The sequence below is a fragment of the Neodiprion virginianus genome, chromosome 6 (genome assembly GCF_021901495.1).
Source record: "Neodiprion virginianus isolate iyNeoVirg1 chromosome 6, iyNeoVirg1.1, whole genome shotgun sequence".
NCBI lineage: Eukaryota > Metazoa > Arthropoda > Insecta > Hymenoptera > Diprionidae > Neodiprion > Neodiprion virginianus.
The window spans coordinates 11141678-11161830 of record NC_060882.1 but is presented as its reverse complement, the minus strand read 5'-3'; the positions used below and the strand labels follow the sequence as shown (position 1 = coordinate 11161830).

Sequence of the window (20153 nt, the reverse complement as noted above, 5' to 3'; positions counted from 1 at the left end):
CGTGATCTATTTTCTCAACTCATCATAGAAAAATGCGTCAAGCGAGAGAAGTTTTTTTTTTATACCTTCAAAACCAAACGCAATGAGAGGCTTTATTGGGGTCGCCAAATTTGATGATATGTAGTATCTATAGAAGTATGACAAAAGAAAATTTATTTCGAGGTAAAGAGATATTTGATGTAAGAAAAGAAAACAGTGACGAGAAGTAAGTTTGTATTACTCAGCTGCTGTTTTTACCAGAGTTATTCATATGGCAGAGCTGAATTTAGATGAACTACGGTAAGAATATGACCTTCTCAAACCGATCGTACTACGAAATCACCATGCTTCGATTCACAATTTAATTCAGACGGGAAGGTAAACTTGAAATATAAATGTCAATGACACGACACCCAACTTGGATTGCGAGATTGGTAGCCTTTTTTTTTACAACAGCATACGAAGAAATAAAGTAACATCAACCCGCGTTTCATGGGCTTGCCATGCGTGACGCAATGCTCGTCCTTTCTAGTTTATTATCACAAGAAAACAATGCTCATCAGACGAAAATGTTGTATGAATTGGAAGCTCTGATAGCTGAATAAGAAACGTAACCTTCCCGTCGACAAACACTTGTCACTGTCATGCGTAATGAAAAATGATTGCCCTACACGAAACGTCTTGGCACAATAGGCTTGGATGATTATTGATCGACTGTCGTCAATTCGGCAAAAAAAAAAAAATCTAGGCCAATTAGCTCGCTTATCGATTATCGTAGAGTCTTGGCAGTTTGTACAGCGAACCTTTTTGAACCTAGAACCGATAGCTGTCACCAAGTGTGTATTTAACCTCTTTACTTTGGTGTTTATGAACCGAAGAGTTCTGCGCAGTTGAGTTCTCGTCTAGATTCAGCTTTATCAGACGGAGTAGGGACATCCTCTAAAATAAACCGTAGATGAGCAATGTCGAGGCTGAATGAGTGTAAATCTCCGTGTAAATTGAGCTACAGTCGAATGCAGTCTAACTTTTAAGGGATCGTCTCAGTGTGACACTCCGAAAAATCACTGATTTTCGCGAATTTTTTTTTGAATGTTCACATAAACTAATCGGTCCGGTTTTTTTTTCATAAATAAATACGTTTATGAAGAATATAAAATGATTTTTTTAAAGTTTATTTATTGAGTGCATCATTGTTGTATAAATTGTTGTAATTTCACGTGAAAAAAAAAGGTGCTGCACGGTTTCCACGATGACGGCCGCAATTTTGATCTGAAAAAAAAATTTCAAAAAGATTATTGATCTGTAGGAAAGTCGCTATCGCGCTATGGAGGGTTTTTTTTTTTTCAAATTTGACAAAATGGCGGCGGTTTGAACAAAAAGTGTCGAATGTGGCCCTTTTTTCGACAGTTTTTCGTAAAAAAAATAGGAAGTTTTCAAAAAAAAAAAAAAAGCTTCCATAGCGCGATAAAGAATGACGTTTAAAATGTTCTCCCGAAATTGGAACTAGATATCATTAAAACTCTTCCTTTGAGAGTGGAAACCGTTTTGAAAAACACCATTCTGAGAAAAACGCGTTTAAAGATTGAAGTTGGGAAAGTTTATATAAATCGTTTACTTACGATCAATCGGCGATGCCAGGTCTTGATTTTTTTCTTGGGGGTTTCTCTCGTACGTCTATCCGTGGTGGATGTCAAAAACGAACTGAAATGCTTGGACAGTTTATTCTGCAAGGTTATAGAACCTAAGCACCTTAGGGGCCATACTTAAATTACGTAACAAACGTAAGGGAGGGGGGGGGTCAGACTCGATTGTTACACTTTGTTACGATACGGGGGAGGGGGTCTTTTGATGCTTGTACGTAATTTTTTGAATTGAATGTAAAATTTTTTGATAATTAATAAAAAAATTCAAACTGAATTCCCGCGCCAGATTCTGTTATAGCCAAACCTTTAACATTTTGAAACTAGCGCGCTGCGGTAGCTCTTGGCATTAGATCACTCAACTTACAGTAATTAAAACACTTAATAATTAATTAATAATTAATAAATAGAAGAATAATGAAAAATACAAATGATTTTAATAAAATTTTATGCTATTTCGTTATTTGATTCCGAAAAATTACGTACAATTTGGGACGGGGGGGGGGGGGTTGACATTTTGTTATGATCTGTTACACAGGGGGGGTAGGGGTTGAAAAGTTCTTCAAATTCCGTTACGTAATTTAAGTACGGCCCCTTAGTACTCGCGCAGGTAGAAAACCCGTTCCCTTTCTACAAGAAACGCTGTAGCGACCGTAATAATTTGAATTTCGATTTAAAAATTTGAGAGAATGTTTAGAACAGTGTGTACTATACGATAATGCAAAAAAAAAAAAAAAATTTTTTTGAAAATTTCACACTGAGACGATCCCTTAACGAGCTGGTCGAAGATGTATCATCGATTTAACTTTGACTAGGCCGAGTTTACACTAAGCTTACAGCAATTGCCAGACACTGTAATGACAAGTGTCATGTTACTTGGTAGCTTAATTTAAGGAGGCTGAAAATTCAACCTTGAATATGGTGTAAGAACGTGAACGGTGTTAATAAATTACATAAGCCTTGTCCGCGATGCATAAATTCTGTTTAGATCAAAATACACCAAAGCGACACCTTTGACTTTGCTGTAAATTTAACAGGGTATTTGGCACTGTATTGGGAACGGCTAAAAAAAAATTTGCATCGTGAAACTCGACTTTCTTGCATAATAGAAAAAATATTTTACCGAGAAAGGTGAATTAGGATACGTCTGAGTTCCTCTTTTCCATGAACTATTTAATGCAATATATGTTATATTTTATATGCCTCAACAATAAACGAGTAACTTAAAAAATATAAAAAAATTCACAGACAGTAACTTTAAGTAGTACTGCTGTATTACCAATTACGGAACAGATGCGAGAGGATAAAAAAAAAGTGTCTGAGTTGGTGGAGAACGCCTCATAGTTACGTTGATGAACAACGGTTGAATAAATATGAAACTTACCAAGTAAAGACATGGTAATGAGACATGCATTGTCACATCAACAACAGATTTAGCATTCTGTCTACACGGATCGATTCCAGATGTGTACTTATACAGTCACCCAGCATATAATGTTCACACAAACACACGCACACACCTCGGAAACTGAATGCCAATTACGAAGGCATGAAAACAGAAGATCGAATTGGCTCCATTGCTTCGTAAAATTGTTCAGAGTACATGTAACGGAGCTTTAGAAGTAAGAATAAATACAACGATTCACGCAGTGATTCTCTGACTACTGTGACAATTGCCAATCTTTGCATTCACTTTGTGTGGTGTTCAGATTGGACCTGCGTGCCTATCACTGATCACATGCAGTAACACAGTCTGCTGTCGTATCTTTCTTATTGCCAGCACTTATTTACGGTTCACTGAATACACGCAACACCGTTTTGTGGCGAGAAGTTTTTTTTTTTCCGTCGGTACATCCTGTACCCTACAGGCATAGCTATGATTCATTTCCTTTGAGGTTTACTTATCGGCCTCAGCCACCCATAAAATGAGAAGCACACTGTAAATGATGAATAAAATAGTAACCGTGGTAAACGCGATCAATAGAAAACCCTGGAGCGAACTTTATAGGTGTAAATTGAGTTTATCCTTCTAGTGACGCAAGAGTCCTGTACGAGACTATGATTATGTAATGAAAAGACAATAAAAAAAAAAACCACCCCGCCTGTTTCGACGTCTCGTACATAGAGGGTTATATGAAGGATAATGAACTGTTTTAATTGTAATTATAAGTCGTGAGTATAGACCATTATGAGACACATACCATCTAAACAAAAGAATTTGTTACTGCTAGTGAAATATGATGAAAAACAGGTCGGCTGTGGCATAATTTATATTTATGTTACCAAAAAAGAACTCTATCGACCGGTTCGTTCTCCTGCGTGAGATATTAACGTATTGTATACGCGTTTGTTTATGTCACGCTTATAGGTATAAAATTAGCGTCGTTGACATCGATTATTCAAGAGTGAAAGGCGTCGATTTTTTTATAAATTTATTTCACCCATCTGTATTACACCTGCCATTCAATAACTCGTTGAAAAAAAAAGAAGCACGAAATGTGCGTGCTGCGAAGCAGAATACGTTTTTGTTAAAAATTAAGCCAATTTCACGAAGTTACTTGGATATTCTATGGGATTACAACGTGTACAATGCATGTATACATGTATTTTGGTACGTGTCCGGGGTAAGTTGTGTGGTGTTCTCATTCGAGGCAAGCATACAGAATTATAATGTACAAAGAATTATGTTACGGGATTTTTCCATTAAGGATATTGCCTAATGAATAAATAATATAGTGCATTGACTTTTGTCGTTGAAATCGGTTGAAAGAATAAGAAAAATCCAGACTGAAAGAAATACGTTTTCTGTTAAAATACTACTTCTGAACATTATTGATATGATACTTCCGAACAACATCCACTTTCTGCTTTATTATACCTGTACGTGGCACTGTTGGTCATAATCTTTTGTAAACGTATTGCAATTGGGACACGATGATACAGCACGTTCTGCCGTACATTATGCCGCAGTAAAGCTCTTCAGCTTTAAAGCTTTTAATGAAACGAAGAATGTAATCGTGACGGGTCGTTTTCCATTTTAATACGTATATAATGCCTGCAAACACGTAGCGTGTAGAGACTTTAAAATCAATAACTATAGTATAACAAAACCTCAAAGGCATGAATAGTTGTAGAGGCGTGTCTTTCTGAATGCCCTATTTTTTAGGTCTTTGATTATTTCCAATTCACCTTTTCAGCCCTAAAGTCACTTTCTTAGAGTGCCAAGTTTACGGATTCAAGAATTAAACTCTCGTCACAACAAACTTTATTGCATTTGACGTTAGCTTCCAATGTGTCGTCATCTTCTGATCTTTTCTGGATATTTCTACACTTGAATTACATAAAAAAGGCAAAAAAAAAATAAAATAAATAATACATTAACATATGATTGTCTTGCCGTGACGTTGCTAATTGTGGTTTAGATTCCAGGCTACAATGTCGTAAGTTAATTTGTACCAGTTAATGACACTAATAGAATGTAGCAGCAAAGCATCAACCTCTAAACAGTAATCGCATCTCAGTCTCTGATAGCCTAGTTCTGCCGGAAACATATATCATATTAAAGTCCTAGTTGTTTTCTACGTAATAATTTACCGCCGGCGTCCACACTATTGGCAACAACAGTAGAACCCCCTTATAATCAATTTAGACCAGGAAAACTGATGCCTCAATGCAGTAGCCATTAGCAACGGTGTCCGAGCGCTCTCATTGCAGCGCTGCCAACAGACTCTTTTCCTGTCTGTAGGCAAAGCTGCGAAGCGAGACTCCTTCGTTATTATTAACAGCAAGGCCCTAATACTCCTTTCTTTATTTTTGTATTTGTTTACCGGAATCCAAATTTCATTCGAAATGAGGGTTTTGCCGAACTGCAAACCTGTTTATAAAATCAGTTGACAACTGCAGTAAAATCGGCGTAACCCCTTTTTAAATCTTTGCAATTGAATGAAAAGACAGTAATGGTTTGATGGATCGATATCTGACCATATTGCGGTCTTTTTAAAAATCCGATATTAAAGTCCTGAAATAAGAGTTCAATTACTTGTTGCCATACGCACAAGATGAAAACGGAAAACAATGAATTGGTATAGTACAGTTACCTTTGATAGAAAGAAGTTGGCGAAATGTTTTTATTGTACCAACTACAAATACTTACTACTAATAAAAATATTTACAAGTTATGAATGTATAATAAATAGTACCTCCTATAGTGTACAAGCTTTGTCTTTTATGGTATGGTTCCGGTGTGCCATTATTCGACACGTATAACGTGCATATAGATATCGACTGCCACTGACTTGTCGAGTGCGCGTGCAGTCACTCATTATGCAAATTCGTATGTCATACATGGAATCGATAAGGATATAACAATACGAATTTTTGTATGTCCAAGTAATAATAACGGGTAATCGACCCCTCGGCCTCCACGGCACATTAGAGGAATATGACATCGTACACAAATATAGTTACATACATTCGTGACATCAACGGAAATGTGGTAACATGCCAAATGCCGAATGGGCGCGGCATTCTTGTTGCCACTCCCAAGCATAATTTGTTACTGAAACAACTCAACGAAATGAACCCGTAGATGTTCTTTCTTTAAGGGGGGGGTAAGGTCAAATCATACGAAAAAAGCCATGTTTTCGTGATTTTTTTTCTGACGACGTAGTTAAAATTTCTTTACTCAAACAATGGTACATTGAAGTATGACATTCGAAGAATATTTCATCAAATTTTTACAAAGAAATATTAAAAAATACGGCAATGGCAGCAATTGTTCGGACGTGTCTCGAAAAAGAGTTGAATTGCGGTGCCCCTCATAACTTGGTGCTGGATCATCGAAAATCAAAAAATCAAAATTCATTCGTTAGATAATAGTTTTTCCCAGGTAACGCTGTCGAGTTTTTTTTTTTTTCCAATTTTTTTCATTTTTTCGAACACTTTGAAGTGAAAAACACAATTTTTTGGGAAAAAATCGCCTAATTTGTTATTGCGAAATCAAAATTATGAACAAAAAAAAAAAAAACTCGACAGCGTTACCTGGGAAAAACTATTATCTAACGAATGAACTTTGATTTTTTGATTTTCGATGATCCAGCACCAAGTTATGAGGGGCACCGCAATTCAACTCTTTTTCGAGACACGTCCGAACAATTGCTGCCATTGCCGTATTTTTTAATATTTCTTTGTAAAAATTTGATGAAATATTCTTCGAATGTCATACTTCAATGTACCATTGGTTGAGTAAAGAAATTTTAACTACGTCGTCAGAAAAAAAATCACGAAAACATGGCTTTTTTCGTATGATTTGACCTTACCCCCCCCTTAACCTTGTGCAGATACACTTAAGTTAACGTAGTATATACGTTTCAATTTTATACTAACGTCATCCTGTAACTTCTAGGTTCGTCATAAAGAGTCACCGACGATAATACTTTATTCATATTTCATAAGGTCGTGGCAACTCGAAATTTGGATACGTGACATTTTTCGATCAGGAACAAGTTGAAATTGACTAATTTCTTATCGCAGTTTGCTGATAGTAGAAAAAAGAACGCGGGAACTGTGGATAGTGTATATCGCGCATGCGCGCTGTTTGAAAACCTTTCTTGAAGACGATTAGTGAAAATTTAAATTACTTTCAAACACTACTGATTCGTGAAATTTTTTACCTCAAGTTTATATACACAAAAAAAAATGTGCTCCATTATACGACTTACCCGCACGTTTGTATCCCAATCGATCCGTGTGTATGTGGGTGATATCAGTATGAGTAATTAAATATTCAACGCTCTGGGGTACGAGTCTTTATTCTTACGGTGTAAAGACTATATAGAAACTTCCGAAAATAGATCGAAGTATCGATTCGCCATTAGATGCATACATCCGTATGTACAGGGGCTACAGTAACTCGTAACCATTTGAGTGTTAGAGGCAAGTTTGTACTTATATATATCGAAAAATAAGACAATGCTACGTGCGAAACATTGAAACTCCATCACGCTGTTCTGAATAATCGATCAATTGATGAACGTGACATTATACTGTGACAATGAAAATAGTACTTCAAACATTTCATTCGTATTTTCAGCAGGGAGATTTATTCTTCGTCAATGTATTCAAACAAATTCAACTCGAGCTTACGAAAGAAAGTCACATGAAAGGTATAGCTTTGGTGTGTTTACTTTTGATTTTTCTTTATAAATCAAAACAATTATAGGTGGAACGTCTTGTTATCAAACAATCAAACTATTACTCAGTTCACTCAGCGAATTATCACGAAATAAAAAAAAAAAAAAATGCAAAATAATCGGGCCACCCGGTACGTATCGCAACAAGTGATGAAAATTTAGCAAGACACAAAAACTGACCGATCGAAACATAGAGAGAGGCTATTGGCATTGGATGTGTAAGTGCATGCTGAGAATAAATGGGCAGCCACAGGTTGGAGTCAAAATTATCGAGGATGAAGTAAACCCGCATAAAACAGCAAAAGTTCGTATGTAATACAAGGTAAAATACCATAACCTGAAACGCGACAAGAGAGATCGTTGACCTGAAAATTAAAAGGAAATCAGAATTACTCACCATTTTGAAAGTGACGAGTAATTTATACCATGACACACGTGTTGGTGGATATTCGGCATCTCACATAACTCCAAAATATCCAACTTTCAAAACCACCTTCAAATTTTATTAATTATAACAAAAACTGGTCACTATTCTACGGTAAACACAAAGCGTTACACACTGCACCGACGCGACGCGCTATACGGTTGGAAAGGTAGCGCGGACAGGTGAGCCAGGTGGTTCCTTCGTCTCTGCGACACATCAACACACACCGACTTTACCGATAGCACGTTGTCGAGCTAAGCTGGGGCTCCAACAGCGAGGTGTGTCGCTGCCCCCAAATAACTTCGCGTTTCAGGGCCTTCCCTTTCTCCTTGTTTAGCATTGAAGCCAAATTTATAACGTACAGGATACTTGTTTCATTCGTTCATACTGCACTGGGTATACAACGTCTTTCCGGAGTTCCGGACAGAACGATTAAATGCGGTGGTTCTCAGCTTTGTGAACTGTGTGTTGTAGCTTCAGTTTCGAAGCTGCGCACTGGGTTTAACGTTCAGCGTCACAGTCTGTGCTCTCTGGGAGTTGCTTAAATTGGCTGCGTCGAGCGGAGTTCTAGCCGGCTCTGGCCTAGGCCAGTTCCATCATGCGGAAGCGGTTTATGTTGATAAAATTGAGCCAATATTATTACGGGAGCAGTGTTGTTCTCTTGGAAACTCTGAAATCAATTTAAATCAACGAATCATGCAACGATGATTTGCTTATCAGTAAAAATTTATTATAGTCTGGTATATAGCATTAAATAACGAAACGTCGAATAAAAGCATGATCTAGTCCGAATAATGCATCTTTTCATCCTTGACCGTTCACCCAACCATAATTAATTCATATATCAACAATATACTGTCACGAACCTGATTCCCCGCAAAAATATAGCAATAAACATATTGACGTCCCTCTCAAAGTTATCTCGGTTATAACATCTTTTTCTTCAATTTACTGATAAATATTATAGGTTCGCTTTCAGTAAAAGGGCTTTTAATGAAAATTATTAAACTTGTATTATCTTATTGTGCAAGTGATTCCCGAAACTTTCTGATACAGCCGCAAAGGTGATGACTGTATTGTAAATCGCAAACTATAGGACTAACCACAATACTGCAATTTTGATTTCAACAAATGAACGTTGAAACGCGCTACGTATTGCGTATAAATGATGGGTAATCAACTTTGGCTTCACCAAGTCTCCATTGATTTAGGCTGAATGCATACGTACATACATACCTACATACCTATATACAACCTACACTGAAGTTTCTATTAGGGCATGAAGACGATTACATACCCGCGGAGGTTAGACTTGTCGGTATGCATTATAGTTTTCCAAATAACTCACAACCAAGATAGTTGATTTTTTCAATGAGTAATTTAAGAAATATAGGATGGATTTTAGCCTAGATAAATTGAGCGGGATGAAAAAAAATCTATATATACCGACCAAAATACCGACAATTGCAGTTCTCAGCATCGCATATGGTACATATATTTTGTGGTAATCAAACACTGAGGGCGTGTTCGAAAATTGACTGAAAGTACTATCAGTACTGAAAATCTACAGTATACGTCACTTGGACTATACCATTTTCAGTACTGACAGTACTTTCAGTCAATTTCCGAACACGCCCTTTATACTCGTCTGTTCCTCTCACGGTCTTACATACAGGTCCGGAAACTAGTAGGGTGGGGAAAGACTCAGATAATGAGGCAAAACCGTGGTTCTCGTCTTCGCCGTCTGCAGCGCTGCCCCCTCGGGGTGAGCCAATCATAAATCAGATCAGAACAGCTGATTTTTCGGAATCAACAATCCTGAATAACACTCAAAAAAGAAGAAAGATGCGAATAAAAAATGATTGAGATGTTTACTAGCATTCCATGGCGGGCGTGCTAATTATTTTATTTTAACGGAATCCTCAAATGTTTAAGTCAATAAAATCCATAAACATTAAGCGAGGGCTCACAACTTTTGAGGCAGTTTGAGATCTTGTGTAGATGATCCACCATTTACACACTTTACACTGAGTTATGAACTGTCAAAAACTTCGATGAGCAGGTTATCTTATCGGTATATATTTGTATTTATCATACCCCGGGCCAATGGCGCTCCTAGCGGATAGATAGGAAACAAGACTGTGTGCCTCACTAACGGTGACACCCCCTACCAGACCTGTATGTAGGACCGTGGTTTCTCTCTAAAGTGCGCAGATGACTACTAGCGCCACGTACTGGCCGGAGACACAGTAAAACCAGGAGTGCCAGGTGCCTGGTACAGAATATGGCCACTAAGCCAGTGACTAGATAGAGAGGATAGAGATCAGTGGTCCTAGTGGGCAAATGCTTTAAATTTACGTAGTGACATCTGTGCACAGCTTGCTGAACTAGCAATTTCTTCGAACAAGTCATTTGCCTGAATACCGACATATGCAAAGAGCCCGCTTGAATACGCGTTTGCTGATAAAGTAAAATCCACTAGGGATACTACCGACGATTGTAGAGTTATAAACACGAAGTATCTTTCTTACTTCGTGGTTATAAAGTACGTGGGTTGCACACTTTACAAAGATTACGGAGACCTGGTGTTGAATATGCTATAAATGAACTTAAATACCGTATGAAAATCACAACGAAGGCTTATTAATTTTCTTAATTTTTTTTTGTAACTTTTTCACTTACGAATGGGCTCACTAAAATACCGTAAAACAATTACAGTCCAGTATTAAGGTACTGTTGTTGTTCACTTAAATTTTGATATTGCACTGCATGCATAAACTGATGAAATCAAATCTAGCTGGTCTTATTGGTAACAGGTTAATATATGTGCATTTGTGTACTTATGGTACGAAGTTCGACACTTTGGCGACATGAGAAAAACATCTTACATCTCTCTTGTTCCGAAGACAAACTGCCGTTATGGATGATATTTTATTTCCTCAATTTGTGTACGATCAACTTATACCTGTGTATAACTCATGGCAACCAAGTGCGAAAAATACACATAGGCGTACACAAAGTGCGGGCTGTATCAATGTCATGCTAGTATAACAAAAGACGGAACAATGCGATGCAGGCGCATCGATAACTTTTCCTCCTTGCGAGTGGCAATTTCTGTAACACTGAAGTGTATCATAGAACATTAACCCTTCAGGACATGGGTGTTTTGACTGCCATTATTTACTCTGGCCATGAGAAAAAATCTCATGGCTTCTGCGCATGCGCTCAGTATATTTTAAATACAGCTTTCTTAAGAAAATATCATTTATTTATAATTTTCAATGTTTTTTAAGGTAAAATAATTGCTCAAATTTATTATTAAAGTAATATCAATTAAAAAAAAAAATAATAGAAACAAATATTATTAATAATTATCATTTTGTTGTGTTACTTGAAATTAAAAGTAGTAGTTATTTTATTTTTCAAGATTAACAGTCCTCTTAATAATATTCATTTAATGAATATCAACAATTAAATAATAAATTTTACATTTTTAAAAGCAGATAACACAGCACAACATTGCACAATTATTCTTTAGGTACATGTATCATGTAAACAAGTATGGCGGAAGCATACTACGGAACGACCCGAACTAGGCCGAAAAGAAACGAAAGCTAAAATCTCTCACCCTTTAATACTCTGGCCATGAGAAAAAATCTCATGTTCTCCAAAAAATTATTTTTTTTCGCAATTTTGATTTAAAAAAAAACAGTTTTTAGTGAATGTGTATCTAGAAAACTAAATTATAGGAAGATACAAAAATTTTCAAGTAGTCTTTCCATTTGAATTTTAAAAGATATTTGAGATCTACGTTGAGCATGAGAGAAAATCTCATAACCCATGTCCTGAAGGGTTAACTAAGGGGCTGATGATAAATGTCACGAGAAAAATAAAAACATTGACCCTCATTTCTGAATACTACATAGATTTTCACAATATTCTTATCGTAATTCATTCTAATGATATGGGTTTTTAAAATGGTTTGGTAGAGATATTAAAAAAATGTGTGTAAATGCCTATGCATAATGCAAAAGCCGAAAAGTTAAGGATACGCACACCGGTACACCGTGGTACTGTTTTTAAATGGACTTTGAATTGAAAACATACGAACTTTTAGTGTTAATGATAAATGACTATCGAAACTTATATTAGGTCGTTTACCTCGAATATCCCATTTGGAAATTAAGCACTGGCATATCACCGGGACACTTAGGAAAAATTGTACTGAATGAGAAAGAATGGAAAACAAAGCTGATCATTATCGAGTAAATGTTACAGTGAAATATCGAGTAACTCTTTGGATGATTCAGCAAGATGAACTTTTTGTCCAATTGTATTTCGTCCAATCTAGAGATCGGTGTACGTAGTCATACGTTTTAATACATAAGGCCGCAATTTCTATTACACAAGAAATTGAAAAAAAAAAATTTTTTGTAGTGAAAACGGCTTTTATTTGTGATTAGACCATTCTACTTCAACCATCCTAACAAGCGGAGCTGAGTTACACGCCACTTTACGTTTTGACTTGACTCACTTATGAACAGGTCGAAAGTTAAGGCATCCATTCCTGCAATCTAGTGCCTAGCTCGACCCAACTAATTTGCAGTTGAAGCATGTCCGCGGATTGCCGGCTCATTGCCAGCTGACACTTTTTCCGCGTTTTTAACTAATTATGACTGATACGACATGGTGTAATTATGGACAAACCAAGTGTACGGCACGCCGTACATCTAATTAACATACAGAAACTTATCGACCGTTCAGTGAGGCTCATACCTGTCAAGTGCACTGGTAACTGGCATTTCATTTTAGGGGAAAAAAATAAACGATAACCAAAATATGAGTCCGAGCCTTGGCTAGAATGTTATCACTTCCGTCCTACGCTGTGCAATGGAATACGTGCATTGTAGTTATGAATCTGAAAGTCGGTCGGTTTACGTGAATATTGATTTGAGTAGCCGCATATCGTATCCAAGGCTATGCTAAGATAATAGAAGTAAGGCTGTGGCGGGTGGCTTTGATCGGAAGGACGCAAGAATTCATCCTGATAACACATTTGTGTACTTGAAAATTCTATATTTTGCATTTTTATGGTCTTTTCCTACAGCACGGGTGTTCCCAATGCAAGTCAAACAATTTTCAAAGATATAAAAACTGTGTCAATTACCTTTTATCAATGCTATCTCTTCAAGGAAAATCGCCTCTGGCATGGTCGAATATAACATTTTTATTTCCTCTTCAAGGGTGTAGGTAGGGTACAGTACACTAGAAGTAACCTTCGCGTGCGTTGTTCGAATTGAGTTTCATTTTGACTGATGTTTTCATTTTTCTGAAGTAACCATTCTAGGATGTATGGAGATGTATTTACCACACATTTATATATGTGGCTCTAGAAGATCCTTACCCGTTTAATTTCTGGTAACCGAAGCTCCTATCGCGATTACATTTGTCACTACATCCGGGCTTCATCAATTTGAAATTAAACTATTGCCTTCAGCTGTTAGAACGACTGTTACGCCATGGAATTATCCACGAAAGTATTTATTATGATTGTACTTCGGTCAAAGAACTCTTCAAGGGTTACGGAATCAGACCTTGTTCTGGAAAACTTATCCTAATATTCCTTGCATAAGAAAACCTTTCATAATATTTTACCCCTATTACATAACATATTACATATTTCCGTAACACATTCTTATGGAATTCACAAGGAATAGAAATAATTTCAAACTATTAGTAGGTATCCTCATTAATACAAATTAGCATTACCTAGTGGTACGGAGACCTACTCTTGTCAAAGTTTAACTTGGACGATCAGATGGTGGTTAATTTTGTAACTTAACTTTGAAGAACTCGAAAAATTGCTATATCGTGCACTGTAACAATTATAACAGATACAAAATGTTATTTACAGATGACATCAGGTTTAAGTTTGTAGGTGGCAAACGCGCTTGCCCGCGATTTTTTAGCACTTACAGAGAAAGTACCTGTGGTGTACCTCACCGATTTTCTTTAATCTGAGATATGTTGTGGTGAATCGAGAAATGTAAGAGACGTATTTCCTTACGTGCTGATTCGGCCGTTTAAGATCCAAAAACCACTCATAAATTTTACCCGCAAAGAATAAATGATGCAACCCCTGAGGGTAAAAACACTGCGCTTTTCATGATTTGTTGATTTTAAGTAATGTCTACTTGGTTTGATCCAAAGATTTTACGCTGTTACGGTGAAAATCTTAATAATTGATTATTGGGTGTAAACTTTAGACGTGGTTTTTACCAATTGAATGGCCGAATCAGCCACTGAAAAAATACGTGTCCAATATTTCTTGACATATTACATCATATCATGGAACGAAGAAAATCGGTGAGACATACTTTGGATGCTTTTTTTGTTAGTTGTTGAAAGTTTTTGTATTTTTTTCAACCTAATCAAATACCATTGTCCAGGTAATTTTTACTCCAAAAAAGCCAGCCTTTTGTATTTCGTTCTGTGTATAACAGAAAGGGTTCTTTTTTCTATAAATTTAAATTAGTTGCATCCGATATATTCTGAGAAATTTATTGACGATCAGAGGTGCTGTCATAGACAGGGTGCTACTTATTTATTTTATGTACAGACGAGCTTCAAGGTTCAGTTGAATGAACCACAGTTTTGATACGAAATCGGCATCTCATCGAATTTTTCTCTACATGCATATTTTGATTTTGAAATATATTTATTCACATCTGTTGATATTTCGGAAGCTTCGCTACTTAATGTCCATCTTACTAACAGACGAAGGCATTGTTGTAATACTCTTACGTCAGATAGTTCTGATCGCAATGAATATCTTTAATTATCAAGGTGATGTAAAAATTATCACTCCACGTCCGATACTTACTGGTATGCTCTTGAAGTTCATTGAAAAAGTAATTAACATTGAAATACATCATGGACCCTCGAAAGCAACTGTTATCAAGCAATACAAATTTGAACATTGTCATCATTCACAATCTCCAAAATTGGGGAATCGAAAGGGAAACAAAAAACGTGACAGGTGGAGTAAAATAGTGTAACCATAGTTTTATATAACGCGAGTATATTTTTTGCGTTTTGTTCGTAAGTGTTTTTCGTATACAAAGTACCGGTTTTTATGACGGTCGAGTGAGTCTGCGAATGCGCATGTGCGGAGTACTGAAAACACCACTTTTAAGTCCTAGGAGTTAAACATGGTTTCTTTAGTATTGCGCGCATGCGCTGTCGCCTACAAGTCTGACATTACGCGACCCCAACCTCGATTTCGTGCTTCACGAAAAACGCGTAACATACTATTGTTATGTAAAGAATCGTGTGCAACAAGGAGGCAACGGTCTTTTCGCCTCACGTATTTAATAAAAACCTATATTTTACGTAATCAGCTCCTCTGATACCTGTGGCGGTTCAAATGTCTTCGTCTAAATATCACCCTCCGCATGCTGCTCCCAAATTTAAATTAAATATATACGAGGACTAAAAGAGACCAGTTTATCTACGTTGGTGTTATCCGTATCTCAAACCTGCTTGTCATACTTCTGTCCGTTGTCTCTGCGACAAAGCGGTAAACACAGCTGTTCGGAAGTTTCCTCACTGACAGGCCAATCGCTCCATTCATTACGATAAGTGTGAAATTACGAAAAATCATGTAGGTAATTTTTCCGTATGTAATTTAGGATAATTTCTCAACAACCGATAGATATAGTTTCGATTGTAATTTTTCGAAGTTAGATACTGATCATTTGGAAATACGTGAAAAAGATGAACTGAATTACAAATATTCTTAGGATTGAGATTTTGCATAACATCAGAACTATCAAATTACAATCGTGATTAGTTTGCTATGGCAAAACCGAACGGCTTCATACAGCAAAAATTTCGGTATTTGGTGATATTTCGATGATTTCGAAATTTGTATTTACTTTCTCAACTACAAGCGGGATTTTCTATCGTAGGCGAATAACGATGCTTTGACAGCACTGGGTAAATTTAAGTTTGCTCGTGCGAAGGTAAACGCGATATATGTCATTTAAGCCGATGGCCGATCCGAATGACCGATAGGTATACGTATTCACAATAGCTGGGAACTAATCGAATTGTTCAATGAAAGGTTGTAGAGCACAGAGAAAAAAGGTAAAATAAAAATACAAGGTACGGTCATGTCGAGTAAATAAAAAATGCAATGCTGATAACATCGGATGCCGAGTGGAAATGGTGGGGAATGTGATGCGGAATATAAAGTGGCCTTAGATCAAGGGGAATTCAGTCGAACGCAACCATTTGACATGCCGTTGTACAAAAATCCTCAGCCAGGCAGAAAAGTAGAGTACATAAAAAAAGGCTCTGGCAAATGTTCGGTTGGAATGGACTATAAAACTTTCAATCAGTGCGCATTGGTCGCCGTTTTCGTCGCCGTATCAAATGCCACATTTTTTGGGTATAACACAAACTTTTTTACTTCCGTTTAATTCACACCGCTTATGACGCCGGCGCAATTATCATAATCATCATCGTCATCATTGTTATCATAAAACCTTCATCCGTTGCAAGAACTCGAGGTGAATCAGTTGATCAATTGAGTTGGGGACAATAAGGTGCACATGTCTTCTTCACTGTTCATTTTCGTCGGTCCAGGCTCAGAGACAAAACGATAATCTGATTCAGTTTGATGCAGGTGCCTGGTGTCTCGGGTGCTTCGGAAAGCGACTTTTACATCTACTGGAACGTTCCGACGTTCATGTGTCACCGGCATGGGATGTTCTTCGAAGAAGTACCCGAGTTCGGAATACGGCAGAACAAGAAGGATCATTTTCGAGGTGACCAGATTGCGATACTTTACGACCCGGGTGCTTTTCCAGCGTTGCTGAAGGACGAGAACGGTAAGCTTTTCACGAATTCCAGACACGACGGTTATTAAAACTGCGATTATTGCAGGGCGCACTGTGAGGAGGAATGGCGGCGTTCCTCAGGAAGGAAACGTGACTTTCCACTTGGAACTTTTTCGGAAGCACGTGGACCAGCAGATCGAGGACGTCGGTTTCTCGGGTCTCGCTGTGATCGACTTTGAAAGCTGGAGGCCCATATTCAGACAGAACTGGGCCTCGCTTGCTCCATATCGCGACTTGTCAACGGAAATTGAAAGAGCCAGGCATCCGTTCTGGGATAAGAATCGAGTCGTCAGCGAGGCGACGAGGCGATTCGAAAAATCAGGCCGACTCTTCATGGAGGACACCTTGCGTCTCGCCCGTACTCTAAGGCCGAAGGCTTCATGGAGCTACTACGCTTATCCTTACTGCTTCAATTTGACGCCAAACGTTCCAACCGTCGGCTGCGACCCGAAAGTTTACCAGGAGAACAACAGGTGTGTCTTTGCAACAAAAAAAAAAAAAGAAACGATCTCAAAGAATTTACACGTTTACTAACAGAAAAAATGGTGAAATCCATTCTCCCTCCGGGTCATCAGTAAATACACGTTATGTAACGGTACTGAGTACTTGTGCTAGAGGAGAATACCTGCGGTTTGTAGTTGACTTCAGTAACGCTCGAGATTTCGTTCACATAAGAAGACAGTGATTATATATTTAAGTTGCACCAAACAGTAGTGTCGTATACGTATGTGGTTGCAAACACTTAGACATAGTAATGACGCCATTCGCAATAATTGTTAGTAATTGGCGCAATTGGCGTTGCATAATGACTACACGGAATAGTTTTCCCCTTGTGAATTTTCATTCGAGTTGGATACACTCTGCAACTGGGAACTGGAATCGAGTGTAGAAATCGAAGCAGAAGTGAAACACAATACCCGAGTGTCCGTATTTAAGTGCTCTGCTTTTGAGCGAATGGGCTATTCTCCACTTGACATGTATCGTTTTTGATCTAATTTTCAGACTTTCTTGGATGTTCAACTTGCAGAACGTTCTCCTACCATCCGTTTATCTGCAAGCAAGTTTGCGTCACAAAGAGAGAATGGAACTTATCACTGGCAGAGTAACGGAGGCGATAAGGATATCAAACAGGTCTAAGCAGAATGCAAAAAAACCGGTGATTGCTTACTTTTGGTACAAGTACCAGGATAGTAGGAATGAGTTCTTGACAAACGTAAGTCATTATTTGATTTGATAATTGATCACGTAAATTTTCATAAAAAAATGTTGGCTGCAGATCAGTCAATCAAACGTTGAAGACAATTGTCCAGCTCTTTGCGTACTTGCATATTTGATGATGACTAGTTACGATTAAAGCTCAATAATTCACAAGTAATAGAAATTCATGTCCCTTGTACAGTTTTTTGGGAGTTAAGCGACCATTTATGTAATAAATGGGAATGAAGCAAAATTGTTAATTTTATTGTCGAAAATTCTGAAACATCATTCATGACTTTTTGATATAGCCAGACTTCATTTCAGTACCAAGTTTGCAACTGAAACTATTCACGTGCAAGCTTAATTGCTGTCAATCGTATTTTCATATGATAGAATGCAAAATTAAGAATGTCAACTCAGTGGCATAGAAGTAAGGCCACGTGTCTAATTTTCCGCATGTTGCCGACGTTTATGGACCACAATACTCCTTAGATAAATTGTTCCTATCTGACGTATATGTATGCTTCTTACGACGCTCGCAATGATTCATGCTGCAGTCGCCTTTGATAACGAGACAGTACTAGATATCAGCGGTTTCATGAATGAGTCTTTTACAACCGTCAACGAGCCTTGACGTAACGTAAATCAGAGTTGCCTCGACCCAGAGATAGGGATCGCTAACAATCAAATTAAAGTTTGCAAATATCAAACGAACTAGACTAGCTGCATAACAATGTTTCCACAATACATGTCCATTTCTTGTTGATGTATCGTTGAATCGAAGAGGTACTCATTCGTTTAAATGAAGTCGCCTGTGCACTGTCGTCGAGAATGATTAGCAACAAATTACCGAAATCGTTCAAATCTATTAATCGTAAGATAATTTGAAGATTTTCAATTATCGGTAGACTATACGTGATTGAAATTCATCTTTTACAGGATGACGTGCACGACGGTTTTAAAACAATCAAAAGTTTGGGAGGAGACGGAATAGTGATATGGGGAAGTTCCGGCGACCTGGACACAAGACTGAAGTGTCAGGCGTTCAAGGATTATCTGAACGAGACGCTCGGTCCAATCGCGAGGAAATTCAACGTGGGAAGGTCTCTATTGGACTCTGGGAAACTTGAAGAAAAAGAAAATGAAGGTCCCGATTATACCTCGACTGTGTCAACGGCAGCGAGTATGAACACCGAAGAAGAGGAGAGTGCGAAGTACAATTTTATAGCGCAAAAGGTTTGACGCTAATGAGGCTTATGCGAAATTACAAATATTATGTAATTATTACAACTGATCCTAGACCAGTTGCCGTGTAAAGCCAGAGCGGCACTGCACTACAGAGAGCGCGAACAATAAAGCCAATCGCAACGAACAGTTCCAACTGATTCGTAAATTGGGCTCTTCCGTCTGTACACCTGCCAATGGCTGAATCGACGCGTTTTGCTTTGCTCATACGGTTGTTTTACCTAGTTTTCATAGATGTGTCTTCGCATAAATGTATTATATAATGTAGTATTTACAAGTGTAAGGGTAACGATCAAATTATTCTGAATAATAAAAAACCAAAGAAAATAGTAAAGTAATTCGATGTATAGGTATGTTGTAAAAATAAAACTCGAATAAATTATGGCTTACCACCCAAGTGGAGAAATTGCAAGTTATACCTGTCACATCACATACGTTGGGTGAAATCTCGCAAGAATTTATATACATATATTATGGACATACCGAGAATCGATGCCGATCCGCTGTTGCAGAAAACGAACGAGGGATTAATAAATCAGTGACCGAGGGTGCGCTCGTGTGAGTATGCGATATA

At 37.6% G+C, this 20153-nt stretch overlaps 2 protein-coding genes across 5 annotated transcripts in view; one reads left to right on the top strand and one right to left on the bottom strand.

The window, feature by feature from the left end:
- Positions 1 to 10038, bottom strand: part of LOC124306895 (probable phospholipid-transporting ATPase IA) — a 60454-nt gene extending 50416 nt beyond the window's left edge. The window contains exons 1-2 of one of the 3 annotated variants that reach the window (XM_046768027.1): positions 9904 to 10038; positions 8208 to 8904 (exon numbers count right to left, since the gene is read on the bottom strand). In XM_046768027.1, coding sequence (XP_046623983.1) covers positions 8208 to 8210 — 3 coding nt within the window. In that variant the 5' untranslated portion in view covers positions 8211 to 8904; positions 9904 to 10038. Of the gene's footprint in view, positions 1 to 3003; positions 3391 to 8207; positions 8905 to 9684; positions 9837 to 9903 lie in introns of those variants that run through there. The other 2 variants (XM_046768026.1, XM_046768025.1) reach the window with 2 other exon arrangements.
- Positions 10039 to 16432: 6394 nt separating this feature from the next.
- On the top strand, positions 16433 to 19976 carry LOC124307165 (hyaluronidase B-like). Of its 2 annotated transcripts, none has more exons than XM_046768601.1 (5): positions 16433 to 16686; positions 16914 to 17128; positions 17184 to 17610; positions 18140 to 18350; positions 19274 to 19976. In XM_046768601.1, exons 1-5 carry the CDS (start codon positions 16448 to 16450, stop codon positions 19574 to 19576), a joined length of 1395 nt encoding a protein of 464 aa, XP_046624557.1. In that variant the 5' UTR covers positions 16433 to 16447; the 3' UTR covers positions 19577 to 19976. The 2 variants fall into 2 exon arrangements, with proteins under 2 accessions (XP_046624557.1, XP_046624558.1); XM_046768602.1 differs by lacking the exon at positions 16433 to 16686 and adding an exon at positions 16827 to 16843.
- Positions 19977 to 20153: the final 177 nt, after the last annotated feature.

What these genes read in the sequence shown, in the direction of transcription:
- LOC124307165 (XM_046768601.1), top strand. Translation starts at nt 16,448, where the DNA reads ATGCCGAGTGGAAATGGTGGGGAATGTGATGCGGAATATAAAGTGGCC. An exon ending in TCAAATGCCACATTTTTTGG is followed by an intron (nt 16,687 to 16,913) that starts GTATAACACAAA and finishes AATCTGATTCAG; the next exon opens with TTTGATGCAGGTGCCTGGTG. An exon ending in GTTGCTGAAGGACGAGAACG is followed by an intron (nt 17,129 to 17,183) that starts GTAAGCTTTTCA and finishes CGATTATTGCAG; the next exon opens with GGCGCACTGTGAGGAGGAAT.